Below are 13,612 nucleotides of genomic sequence, written 5' to 3' on the forward strand. Positions count from 1 at the left end.
CTTCATAAATGCATTTGATTGGTACATAATTCAAAGACTAATTCTGGAACTACAGTTAGAAAAATAACCATGTTCCCCTATTACAGGTTCCAGCTCACTTTATGAAGAATAAAACAGATACTGGTTTGGAATGTAGGCATGCTTTGCTGCTCTCTATTTTAAGGATTTGTTCGCTGCTGGAGTGATGTGGAGTACAGGCCCTCCCTGATAAACAGACACCAATTTCCAGACCTAGTATGGGAAGCTCTACCCCCCAGACAAGTGTCTTTTGGTTTACACTCTGTTGTGTCTCAGTTCCAGCCCCTACACACAGGTCTGTACTGACACTCTTTGTCTGTCATTTTATGCAAAGTCACTTTGAACAAAAGAGCCAGTCAAACAAATAGATACAGTTTTCTCCAATAGACGCTGTGGTGCCTTTCTGAAGGACTGTACCAGTATATTATCCCGAATAGGAGAGATGTGACCTTTCATGTTTCCTGACAGCTGATGTCTCTGAAATCGGACAGGGCTTTGCTGAAAGCACCTTTCTCCTCCCTGTCCTCTCATCACAGACACTCGGCCTTTGGGGACCCATGCTTTGAACTACTGCGGATTTCCGTCTCACTCAACGGAGTGAATAAAACAGGCGAAAACCAGGGACAGCCCAGTAACGAGGCAATAAGCCCCAAGATGTCACTGAGCCTTTGTGGCTTAGGGCTCGCAGGACTTGGTAACTCGACAAAATATAACAAATTTTCAACATTTTCAACATGTGATGTTATTACATAATGCGTCGTTACACACTGTGGAACAGCACCACATTATGTAATAACCCGACAAAATGTTTAATTTATAGACTAAAATACAATTTTATATTGCAGCATTACCCTATTCTTATTATTATTATCATAATCATTATCTTTGTTATTATTAAGATCATTCAGTTTATTACATTCTTTTGAGTCGTTGCATAATGTGGCATTATTATATAATGCATTGTTACAGGGCTTGCCGTATAGGATAAACATGTACGGAAAAACAAACTCATTCCCTTGCGTCATCAGCGGACAGGAATCTGTGTAAGCTTCTATTTTATTACAGGACAGGAGAGTGTCATACTGAGATGCCAGTCTGTGATTCAAAACTGCAGTATCTACAGTCACATGTCCGCTGTGTCAAATTGCACTTCACAGGTCACACATGAAAGCAATAATTAATTTTACATTAAATCAGAGATTTACAACAACATAACGCAACTGCTTGGTAGGTGACGAAGCAGTTTGATGTACACCCCTCCTGCTTAGACTCACCTAGACTGGGCTAAGACTCCTATGACTTCAGCGTAGAGGTCAGCCACAATGTGCATGTTGACCACACTGGGGCCATGGTATCTGTGAAAGAAAAGCAAGTTAGTTTCTCTTCTAAAAGTCAGGCTGAAAAGTTGCCAGAAAGAGTGAAATCCTCACCCTTCTTTGTATTTAAAGTGCTTGAACGCCAGGTTAATAACCTCCAGAATCAAACTGTCCAGAACTGGATGAAGAGGGATCTGTTTATGAAGACAGAGCAGGAGACAGATTTTTAATAAAAAAATCAAAACATCATGACAGGATGTTTACATTTCTGAAAAAATGACTGACAGGACAGAAAGCCAATTCCTGTCCAGGTTGACGGCTCAGAAGGTTACCTGCTTTAAAACTTCAATAAGAACCAGGGAAAAGATGAAGTCAATGGCCAGATCCCTCCTTTCAAGTAGGAAATCCTTCTGCTGCTCATCACTACAAGAGAACGGCAGAGTCAGAGGCGCTAACCCTGTCACAGCGGCACTATAGCCATGAGATATCTGCATCCCCACTGCTATTGTGGACAATTTGGTGTTTTTTATGAACTTTTTATTTCTACACACAGAAATATGTCATAAGAAAGACCTGCATTTATCCGGTACATACATCATGAAGCTAGATTTGACACATCTTGATCTTGAAATCGCAATATTACTGGGTTAATAAATTAGGTTAAAAACAGCTTTACTGAGGTTGTGTGCCTGAGCGAGTTACTCTTCATCCTCCCTGAAACCCAAGTTTATTGTGCACACAGGATCTAAACACAAGCAGCCTTGATGTTATTAATCAATGACACTGCTCACACGATCGAGATACGGCTCAAGGCTCAAGGCTGCACCTCATTGGGCTGGGGAGGTTAGACTTTTTCTAACATCACTTCCACCAGCGCAATTAATGGATTACAGTACTCTATGCCCCCCCCCCCCAACCTGTTCTGCTGCATGGACACGCAACAGCATTAATGTTACTGCACCCTTATTGTACGAGGAGATGTACAGTAGTCACTAGGAGAGGCCAGGACACTTGCTTGCCAAGGTCATTAACTATGGTGACCTCTTTCTGAATGACAGGATGAGGTGGATGGATATGACCCATGTCACAAAGATGGAGGATCATCAGCCCTTTCATTTTTCTACTTGGGGAGTACTATTAATGGAGGGGCCATCGTAAACCGCTGGGCAGTCAGCAAAGAAGAATGAGGGCAGTATATCAGGAGGAGCCGTGAACTCTTACAGACCGCCTTGTCTGACTTAGTACTGTGCTGCACTACTGCCTCTAAACAGGGGAGCAAACAGGGAAGTGGGCAAGACCTCCAAATTAGTCTAAATAAGGCGTGTTTGGTTGGATATAACTGTGTCATTGTTTAAAAACATGTAGTGTCCCCAGCCTTGTGACCGATGCCCTCTGGGGAGTTCCAGGCTGATTCAGGCAACCCAAAATGGGATAAGCAGTCATATAAATATTATAATAATAATAATAATAATAATAATTCTGAAAAGCAGAGCAGGTCTCACTTTTTGGACTTGGTGTTGGCGCGGGGCCTGTACTCGTGCGACTCGTCCTCCATCCCGTTCTGCCGCTTGTACCAGTCGAACAGAGTGCGCAGCATGGAAGGCAGGCAGTACTCCGCCAGCGAGCTCATGGTGCTGATCAGCTGCAGGGCACAGGGCCGCCGCCGCCGTTAATCAGCACATACACGGCCTAACAAACAAGCTAACAGATAACGTCAAAGCAAAAGATATTTTATTTTGGTGCGAGATCACCACATGACCCCGTACAGGATTTGTAGCTGGATGGATGGATGGATGATTTATTATTAAGGTGATTAAGACTTTTATCCAAGAAAACATTTATTCATATTATGGTTAATATGTACAACAGCTAGAAGTCTTTGTCCTTAACCACTATTTTCCTCTAACTATTTGTAAATAATATTTGTAAATAAAAAATAAAAGCAAATGCCTTAATTTACCCATGATGATCTGAGATGATTCTACTGAGGACATAGATACTAACACTGCAGCCCCCTGGCACAAACTGAGGTCCAAGGAAGCAGAGTTGATGCCCCCTATTGGGTCAGGCACCCGTGACCATAACCCAGGGACAGCCAAGTACGCAGCTCAGCCGGGATGGACCTGGCTCTGTCCTCCTGAGGGGGGGCTTTATCACGAGGTTCCCTGGAGGTACCCCTCCCCTTTAAGGGAGGGCGAGGACAGGAAGGAAAGGTGGAGCACAGTGACTCCAGCTCGCCACACACAGGAAGGGGGGGCGGGCCGTCTGGTCTGGGCGACCGCAAGGGAGCAGGGGCTGGGGGTGGCTGGGTGGGGGCACTGCCACAGACACAGCGGCCCCTTCATTCAGCGCCGGGCTCGTGATGAATCCACGCTCTGTGCAGCCCATGAAAGGCCGCTAAGCCGGCTGACAAATGCCGCAGTGTGGCTCTCAAAGGGCAGGTTCATGGGCCCCCCGGCCTGTCCCACACCTACTGAGCACCCCCCCCCCAAGTAAACAGCCACTGTGGCCCCAGGGGCCTTGCTGCATCTGTATGCTCCTCATTAAGCCAGGCGTGGCACACATCAGCAAAGGGGGAGCAGCATGGGCACACAGACCGGCCCTTTGCCCGTGCAGCTAACACCTACCAAATGAAGGACACACAGACCGGCCCTTTGCCCGTGCAGCTAACACCTACCAAATGAAGGACACATAGACCGGCCCTTTGCCTGTGCAGCTAACACCTACCAAATGAAGGACACACAGACCGGCCCTTTGCCCGTGCAGCTAACACCTACCAAATGAAGGACACACAGACCGGCCCTTTGCCCGTGCAGCTAACACCTACCAAATGAAGGACACACAGACCGGCCCTTTGCCCGTGCAGCTAACACCTACCAAATGAAGGACACATAGACCGGCCTTTTCCCTGTGTGGCCAACACCCTCCAAATTAAGGGCTCGCAAACCGCTCCTTTCTGCATGCAGCCGTCATCCTCCTAGGCCACCAGTCGAGAGAGAATCAGCGCACTTTAAGCCACATTCGCTGCACGCATCCCGACTACCTATTAATGACTGACCTGATTTGGGCTAAAAAAGGGATGAAAATTAAGCACAATTATAAATTTAAATGTAGGGCAAATTTGTGCAGGACAGTTACACTAACTGAACCGGCAGGGCTGCAAGGCGGGATTCAGGCAGACGGCGCATTTTACAGCATCGGCTCTGCCGCATGGGGGGTTTCGCCCTAACCCTAACCCTAACCCTAACCATCTGGGTGTGAGATGGGGGTATCGGTGGCACACAGAGGAGAGAGAGGAGTTAAAGGAATGTTCTTTTTGGGCCATCAAACCATCACAAGTTTGGTAATGCTTTACTTAAAGCACTCATTTATAATGCATTATAGATACCTTCATAATGCATTACAAGGCGTTCATAAAGTATTATAAATATGGCCATAACTATCTAAAAAAAAGCACAACATATTATAGCCATTTTATTATGCATTATGAATGCTCTATGAAGGTCTCATTTATATTGCACTATAAATACCTTCGTAATGCATTATAATGGCTTATACTGACCACTATAATGCATTTGGAAGGTATCTATAGTGTGTTATGATGACTGCTTTAAGCAAAGTGGTACCAAAAGTTTGAATTTGTAAGAGACAAATCCAGCTGTGTTTTTGATTATTTGCCTGTCACCCTGTCTGTAATCTCTCTCTGAAACTTGCAGACTTTTTCCCGGTCGGACCCAACTCCCCTCGCCGGCACAGACCTGATCAAACTGTGGATCCTCGCCCCTCTGCAGCGACTTCGTCAGCGGCTTTTCCTGCAGAGATAAATCTCCGTCAGCAGGGCAAGAGCAGGAGCGTCAAAGAAGCTTCCGGAAGTTCTCAGCTCACTTCTGACTGAAAAGAGGGAGCCCCATCAGTCAGTCTGGACCCTGGCCGCTGATGTCAGACAGAAGCGATGCTCTATTATTGGCTGCTGTGTTTAATCAGTGAGGACACATCATGATGAAGTCCCATTAGAACTCAGTCCATCACAGCTCTGTCATTAGGGACGTCAGCACCTTAGTCATATTTTTTCTTGAGTGTTTCTTTGTCTGAGAGCCCAGGTCAGCTGATGCTTTCTTCCGATTTTCCCGGGCTCTGGCAAAGGATGTATTGCAGAGGATGATGGGAACAGCAGGGGACCCAGCAAATCGTGCATGAAGACATGAATAAACAATAATTACACAATTGCCCGTAACTGCCATAGAATCCTGTTTTAGTCACAGAGGATAAACATCTGCACCTACATTAAATAATTAGTTTTGACAATGCTAGAAGTTTGTTTTTAGTCACAATACACTTTGTTCAAATCTTATCAATGGAAGTGAACAAAGTACAAACATTTCTGGAATGTACCATTTCCTTCCATGGACAGGGAGTCACAGTATTCGTCTTTCTGCAGAAGTGGACTGACCCAGGGCTTTTATCTGTAGCAATGCAGCTGGGGCTCTTGATCCGCAAAACCACACAGGACCGTCGGTTGGGGCTGGGGGGGGGGGGCTGTTGCCCTGGACCGGGGAGGACGTCCAGCTCTGAGCGAGGTGGTACAGCAGTCCGGCTGACCCACACAATGGCCCGGACTGTACCTCTCACTGACCTCGTCTGTTTTGTTTGTTTTTTTCCCGCCTATGAATATTCAGCAGGAGGTCATTTTTTCGCGCGAAAAAGAGAAAAGCTTTTCATGGCGTTCACCCAAACAGAACTACAGACTTGAGGGGGAGGGACTATTGTAGCTCGGTGTGTAGCTCAGTGAGTTAGGACACTGCCTCTGTGATCAGAAGGTCATTTGTTCAAATCCCCTAGTCAGCTGAGTGATTTCACAATTGGCCTCTGAGCAAGACCCTTATACCCAGTCGCTCTAGAATTTCTTCTGTTCTCCAAAAAGTTACTAATATCTAGGTGGACGGCTAAATGACCACCACTTCAGTTCCCAAAATTCTCCTCAGGGGCACCCCAGTCATTCCATGTATTGATTAAATGTCACCACCAACTAATTAAAATGAATTACTTAATTAAATAACTCAATGAGGTATTGATTAACCAAACAAGGTATGCTAGTGGTCAAGTCAACAAATACATGGATGAATTGGATGTTTGCTACAAATACTGGGGTGATTTTAGGAGAGGTTTCAAAATGGCTAAGCTCACACACTTTGACAGACATAATATTGTGTTAAAACTTATTATTTAAACATAATTATCTTTTACTGCCATAGATTTTTGCACAGAACCGTGTACATCACATACAGTAGATTCTAAAGAACTGGAATTTGAAAACTTTCCCCAAAAGCATAAACCAGTGCTGTGTTGTCCTCCTTAGCCCTGTATCTGTCCAGGACATGGACTGGTGACCCTCATTACGTACAGTCTGCTGGACAAGAATCAGCCACTAAAACATAATAATACAAGTCTGACATACTGCTGCCCCTGAAATCCATCATACTGCGACCATCTGATGTTCAATCAGAATCACATTAGTATCCGATAGCAGGCTTGCACATTAACCCACACATGTGTCAGCCCATGTTATCCTGGGCATCTCTAAACAAGGGGAATGGCTGCTTTATACCTCAGAGGGAACATGTTGGAGAGAGGAGGCATGTGAAAAGGAAGTGAGATAACGATCTCTGACTGGCGGAGGTGGAAATTTCAGGTGCAGAAAGTACAAATCCAGACCAAGATTTAGTTTCAAACACCAGTTCAGTATCCTCCTGAGACCCCACCCACTCATTTATGCCCATTGTAGTGGACATTTTGTTTTTGCATCTGTCTTTTCACTGATGTAACATATTTATTTCTGTTGTGCACTAAAGAGGACATGTTGTGAAATTAAAAATAAAATTGAAAAAATCTAAATTGTAAGATGTCTTATTTCCTCCAAAGACATAGAAAATCACAAATAACCTAAAATTGAAGGACACTTTTTTCCTTGGGTCTCAGGAGGATATAGAGAGACATACTCACAGAGTATTCAAGTGGTTGGTTAAAACAAAACCTTGGTCTGGATTAGTACGTTCTGGAACTGAAATTTCCACCTCTGATGACTGGTGTGAAAAGATACGCCAGTAGCCGGTTAGCAATGAGCAATGCATGTGGGAGGGTAACAGCGCTAACAGGAACGCACGCCTCTAAGCTGGTTGCACTGGTGCCACACTGGAGATTCACTCTGCTCTTTCCACGTTATTAACCCTGAGGACTTACACATATCACCTGGTGGTTTGGTCTTGGTTCCTTATCTAGGTTGCTAACAAAGCTAACATCTAAACTAACATTAAAAAATGCAGGTCGAGAAGGACCCCTTCATCCTTAACCAGGAGGATATATTAAAAATAACTAATCATTCAAACTAACTCATTGCTGCATCCATCCACCTTCTACAGTGCTCAGTCGGAACAGGAATGCAGTGACCCTGGAGTAGTTTCCAAAGTTTGGAAAATATGGAATGCGACACCAGTCTATCACAGGGTTCATGCACACACAAAAGGCAACTCAGAGACACTAACTCACCTCACTGCGTGCTTTTCGATTATGGGAGCAAAGCAGAAGTGCTCAAACAAAACCCACACAACTCCACACATACGGAGCACGGGTGGGATTGAAACCTCGACGTTTAGCAGATGCTTTTATCCTATGCAACATAGAACTGAGAATGCTGGTTCAGACAGTCCCAGAAGCAATTTTGGGTTAGAACCCAATGATAAAATCACTCTGCCAAATATGGGGTTTGAACCAGCAACCTTCTGGTCACAGAACAGCCATACAACACCCCGTATCCAATCAGGGCCATCAAGCTGCCCCCTTTTCTAAACTTCTATTTCTAAGCTTAAGTTTAAAATCAGTTTTTGCAATGAATTTGAGAAAAGGTTTGCTGAAAAAGCCATAAGACACAGGCCATCGTGAATGGTGATCATTTCAATATGAACCTCCAGCACGTTCAGGCCGGTTGTGGTTTTGAAGACCAGGGAGCTGGCAGGGGGTATACTGTCGATAAACTCCTGGTGTAATTTAATCAGAATGAAGACATAGCTCGGTGAGAGATGAGAGCGGCCGGACCATTCCGGAATCAGAAGCGCACGCTCTGGGAAGCTCAGTCTCAGGCTTTGGTTTCTGATTTAGTGAAAATGGGAACTGGATATTTTCCTGTCTCCTCCATTTGCCCGGCTCACAGCAACTCCCTTGTAACCAAGACACGCTATGGAGGCCCCAAGCAGGCAGTTAATTTTAACCTGTATCCTTTGCTGGTCTCCCTCCGTGTAGGAGCAGGCCGGCGTGAAAACAAACACACACAGATTCCTGCAAACGAACAGCAAACGAAGGGCTTTAAAACTGCGCTATTTAGCATACCCTTTTAACACAGACAGATACATATGTAACACACGTACACACACAATCAGCCTAACCAGGCACTGCACTCGTCCAAAAGGCCTTCTCCAAGCACATAAAAACACATACTTCACTCAAAGATGCACATAACACAACACAAGATATGGTAAACAGTTGTACTTAAATGCATCCACAGGCAATAACACACACACTCATGCACATTCAGTAAGAAGAGTAAACACAAGCAGTGTGGGGGTTGGGCTGAAGACCAGGTCAGGGATGAAGGAGCCCAGAGCACCTCCCTCAGCACCTCCCTGAGCTCCAAGCTGAAGGTGGAGCTGACCGGTCAGCTGAGCCGCACCGTATTAAAAGCAAACGTTTCACATCCTGAGATTTCAGCAAACACTACAGGTAGCATGAGTAGTTCCTCTGTCTAAGGCGGGTGCGGCCTCTCAAGAGACGAGCCACGCCTGGGATGTGAGGTGGTGCGGAAGCAGCCAGCTGACCCACTAAGTAACACAAGCAACCATCACCAAAGAAAAGTCCCTCTTTGTCTGCGGAGCTCACGCCGCTCTCTGCCACTCGCAGGGGTAACACGGGCATCGAGGCCAGCTGCTTCCACTCCACTAACTTTAAGGTACAAAGCTGTGAAAACTAACCCTCCACCATTGGCTAAATGTCTGGCTAAGTCTCTTTATCACCTGCTTAAGTCTGAGTGTCTCATGAGGAAGTTCAGACTGTCCAGCCTGAAGCCCAGAGGTCGTTCCCAGTGCTGACACTCCTAAATGGGCTCACCGTGAATGTATCTGGAAGTACTTCACAGTGCATACGTGTTAAATAATGCTGCTTATCATCTGTAACGTACATGTTAATAGAACCATTAGATATGAATATTGCAGCCCTTACGGCCCACTGAGGATCCGTTTATTCACGCGGCACAAAGTCCCCTTTACTCAGCATGAGAGGGTTGGGGAGGTTTACACTGAAAAGGGAGCTTTGGCAGATTTTATCGACAATAATTATGGCCCGTAAGAGATTTCACAATTGGACACAGCAGGCTTCTTTGTTTTGTCTGGAGGAACTGCGTATTAACGCAGCAGGCAGGGCTGAGTTATGAGCAGTCCCGCTATTGTTGACACGTGGGGTCGTGACCTCAGTCACCTGCTCACAGCGTGAAGCTTCAAGCAAGAGCTGCTTCTCAGGGTTCTCGTCGTAAACAGCTTCCACGTGGTCAGACACATTTTTTTCCCCCCAAAGCTTACAGAAGCTGAGAGATGAAAAGGCTGTGTGGAAGTAGCAGAGACATGGGTGGGTGTTTAATCTCTCACCAGCGGCTCGGCCATGACGATGCGGATCTTGCGTTCGGCCATCGTGGCGAAGTTGGCGAAGAGGCTCTTGAGGACGTACTCGCCGGGCCGACTCTCGGGGTCCACGCTGAGGGGCAACATAGCGGGAGGCTCCTTCTCCCCCGGGACGCTGGATACAGGGATGGGGGGGGCTTTGGCGTATCCGTTCCCCACTGGTGATGCTGCGGATGCAAGCACCCGTATACAGACAGACAGACAGACACACACACACACACACACACAGAGGCAGATGTCAGTCAACATCTCAGAGAATACATTTCCAGTTAACATCAATCACCCCCCACCCCCACCAAACACTGGAATTTCAGCTATCCTCCTCTTTTTAGTTTACATAACTCGCCTGATGACACAAATAAACTCTCCATAGTTAGGTACAGCGAGTTAATTTTGAAAATTTATCACCAAAACACAAAATGCAAAAATAATTACCATCAACACATGCACTTCACTAAAATAAAAATAGGACCTGCATTTTCAATCATTAAAATAAAAAAATGTGATTAATTTATAAACCTGACTCACAGATATGATTAAATAAAGCATTATAAAGATTTAAACCTGATTCCTAACCCTCCGGCCCGAACACTGGGCTCATTCACTCGCAGGTTGTTTTCTGACATTTCTTGAGTTTTCAGACATTACATTTTTCCTGCCCTCTGCCTCTCAGCTGCCCTGACTGCCACAGATCATTCACAGCCCACATGCATTAACTAAGGCCTCATAGTCAGCAGCTGCAGCAGCTAGACTGACTTATGCGGGGGTGGGGGGTGGGGGGGCACATGTGACAGCAGACACAAAAACGGTAAACATCCTCATTTCTCAGGGGGTGACTGCATGGATTTCTAAACAAAAGAAAGAAAGACACAAACCACACCTTAACAGTGCATCACATCCTAAAGAGACCAAAATCATACTAAACGCACTAAAGTTACTCAGATACCTGCATCAAAACACCATCATCGACAATAAAAATAATACTTAAAAAAATCTTGGATTGGGCTGATACCAAGTTTCACAGCTTACAAATGATACATTTTGGGTGTGCAGGAGATAAGCTTTTAGGCAGAAAACACCCCATCAATTAAACATTCCAGCCTCAGTGAGGGAACAGAACATGAACTGGACCTGTGACCCAGGAAACCTTTGACCATGACCGCCTGACCGTGACCGCCTGACCACCAAGGTCTCCTCAGGGGCCAATATAAGTCAAACCATCATCATGCTCATCTCATCTAATGATTTTGTTTGCAAGATGCAACAGGCAGGAGACTGAGGTTATGCGCTGGAGAGGAGAAGCAGGGAGAGACCCCCCCCCCCCCCATAAACTCACAGATTTAAACAAACAGAAGCAGACCAGCAAGATTCTCAGAAGATGCAAACACTAAACCAGCAGCAAGTCACTTCACCGTGCTGCCATAACCTTGTGTGTTATTTACTGTAGAATGTAAAAGCACAAGGACACTGAACACTGCAGGAAGGGAAGATTCATTAAAAGTGAATGACTCCGCTTACGGTTAGTCGTGTTTATTTTATCTGGAATCTGCACCATTCGTGCATCTGTTTACAGTTAATCTCTGATGCAAACAAGAATGTGGTTTTTAGGAGTCTGTTCTGCAGCTCATGGTGAAATTCATGCGCGCACACACACACACATACTGTATACACGCACACAGTCTCACACACAGAACCACACACACACACACACACACACACAGAAAAAGGCACACAGAACCACACACACAGAACAACACACACGCGCACACACACACACCCACACACACAAAGGGCAGAGCCCGGATCAGAACTGGATTTAAGCAGTAAGAATGAATGAGGTTGTGCCAATTGACACCAAAAACAGTAGCTCCTTTAAGCAATAAAAGCCGCATTTCCTTCTGTCCTGCCACACACATCACTGGCTTCCTGTGGCTCTCTACAGCACCCAGTGTGCATTTCACTGTCATGAGGCACAAGCGATGTCATCCTTAGAGAGCCCTGTTGAATCATGGGAAAAACTGCGGGCTGCAAACTGGAAATATATGGCAATCCAGTCTTTAAATGAGGACAAGAAAATATGCAGAGTATTATTTGATAATCAACTACAAGAAAAATTAGGAATATATTTGCATATATACACACATACAATACAGACAGTATATTTTCTAAAAATAATTTCATATTCCTTTAAAGTACAAGTGTATCCTGCGTCACTAATGAGTATAGCTTATAATTCACAAGTCTACACCCACATCTCTAAAAGTCAAGATGTTCACTGAAGCAATCCTGGAATCCTGGGTAAGTGATTCTTATCTCTGCGGGCTTCGCTGTTAAACGCTCCTGACTGGATGGAAATGCCTCGATGTCATCGAGTGCCATGAGTGGCAAGATGCCCACCAGATCGGACGAGTCAGGTGTCTGTGGGATGCAGGGGACAGAGGGGGAGCGGCGGGGGGGGGGTCCACTCCCTGAAAGCCACCCATCTGGACCCCCCTGCACTGCTGATGGCCTCCATGAGAAACTGGACTGTCCCGACGATTAAACAGTTTCTGATATTACAAAGGCTAAGCAGGCAACACTTTACGTTGATCACAAACCACTACAAGCATTTCAGACTTCCAGGTCCTGTTGTCTTTGAACATGAAAACTTTAAATAGTGTTTAATAATTTTATAGCTACAGTTCTGGCTTTAAATACAAGCTGTTTTCTAGACGACTGGATAAAAAAACATCACAAAAAAAACCCACCCATTTTAGGATGGGGGAGGTTAGTTGTTCTAGATCAGGGATTCCTAATCTGGTCCTCGAGGATCCACAGACAGTCTATGTGGGAGCTGGGAGGGAGCAAAAACACGGACCGACTGTGGGTCCCTCAGAACCGGACTGGGGAACACAGCTCTAGAATCTTAAGCAGGGACCCACAAAGGGTGGAGTGTGGCTGGGGGGTGGTTAGCATGCTTCCCACCCCTCCAGAAATTCTCACTGCATACGCCCGACCTGCGCCCCCCCCACACACACCTACCCAGGTCCTTGATGAAGCTGATGAACCTGGCCTTACTCCAGCACATGGTGGTGCCCTCCATGCCGGCAGGCGAGTGACGGCCGAGCCCCCAGTAAACGTCCATAACGCGGCGCCGGAGGGTCTCTAGCTCCTGCTGCCCGGGCATACTGCCGCCATGGCGGAGGGCGGGCACGTGGCGCACAGCGGGAGGCGGCGGAGGCACAGCACACTGGCACGGCTCGACGCCACGCCGGTCTCTCCCAGCTCCGTCTTCGGCTGTCTTCAGCCTTGTGACCGCCCGGCGCCTTCCCCGCACTGAAGGTCAGCCGGCAATTTTTAGCCGAGCCACGACGCGCGGTGACGAGAGCTGACACGCGGGGGATGGCATAGCCCAGCGCCTATATTTATCCCTGGGTGCACACTACACCCACAGTCTTAGCCCCCCAGCAAGGCCCCCGCACCCTGCAAAATAGCTCCGTTACTGCTACACATTTAGACAAATCGCTTTAGCAAATGCTCTGACATACGATATCCTGAAATACGTGTTTATGAAAGTAG

At 46.2% G+C, this 13,612-nt stretch overlaps 1 protein-coding gene across 11 annotated transcripts in view; it reads right to left on the minus strand.

The window, feature by feature from the left end:
- frya (furry homolog a (Drosophila)) overlaps window positions 1-13,612 on the minus strand; it is a 74,580-nt gene that overhangs the window by 42,124 nt on the left and 18,844 nt on the right. For 9 of the 11 annotated variants that reach the window (XM_072701434.1, XM_072701435.1, XM_072701433.1 and 6 more), the window contains exons 2-7: window positions 10,022-10,221; window positions 5,093-5,146; window positions 2,837-2,976; window positions 1,667-1,757; window positions 1,449-1,528; window positions 1,293-1,373 (exon numbers count right to left, since the gene is read on the minus strand). In XM_072701434.1, the coding sequence (XP_072557535.1) occupies window positions 1,293-1,373; window positions 1,449-1,528; window positions 1,667-1,757; window positions 2,837-2,976; window positions 5,093-5,146; window positions 10,022-10,141 (566 nt within the window). In that variant the 5' untranslated portion in view covers window positions 10,142-10,221. Of the gene's footprint in view, window positions 1-1,292; window positions 1,374-1,448; window positions 1,529-1,666; window positions 1,758-2,836; window positions 2,977-5,092; window positions 5,147-10,021; window positions 10,222-12,306; window positions 12,326-13,075; window positions 13,373-13,612 lie in introns of those variants that run through there. The other 2 variants (XM_072701431.1, XM_072701436.1) reach the window with 2 other exon arrangements.

This window comes from Paramormyrops kingsleyae, chromosome 17 (assembly GCF_048594095.1).
Source record: "Paramormyrops kingsleyae isolate MSU_618 chromosome 17, PKINGS_0.4, whole genome shotgun sequence".
NCBI lineage: Eukaryota > Metazoa > Chordata > Actinopteri > Osteoglossiformes > Mormyridae > Paramormyrops > Paramormyrops kingsleyae.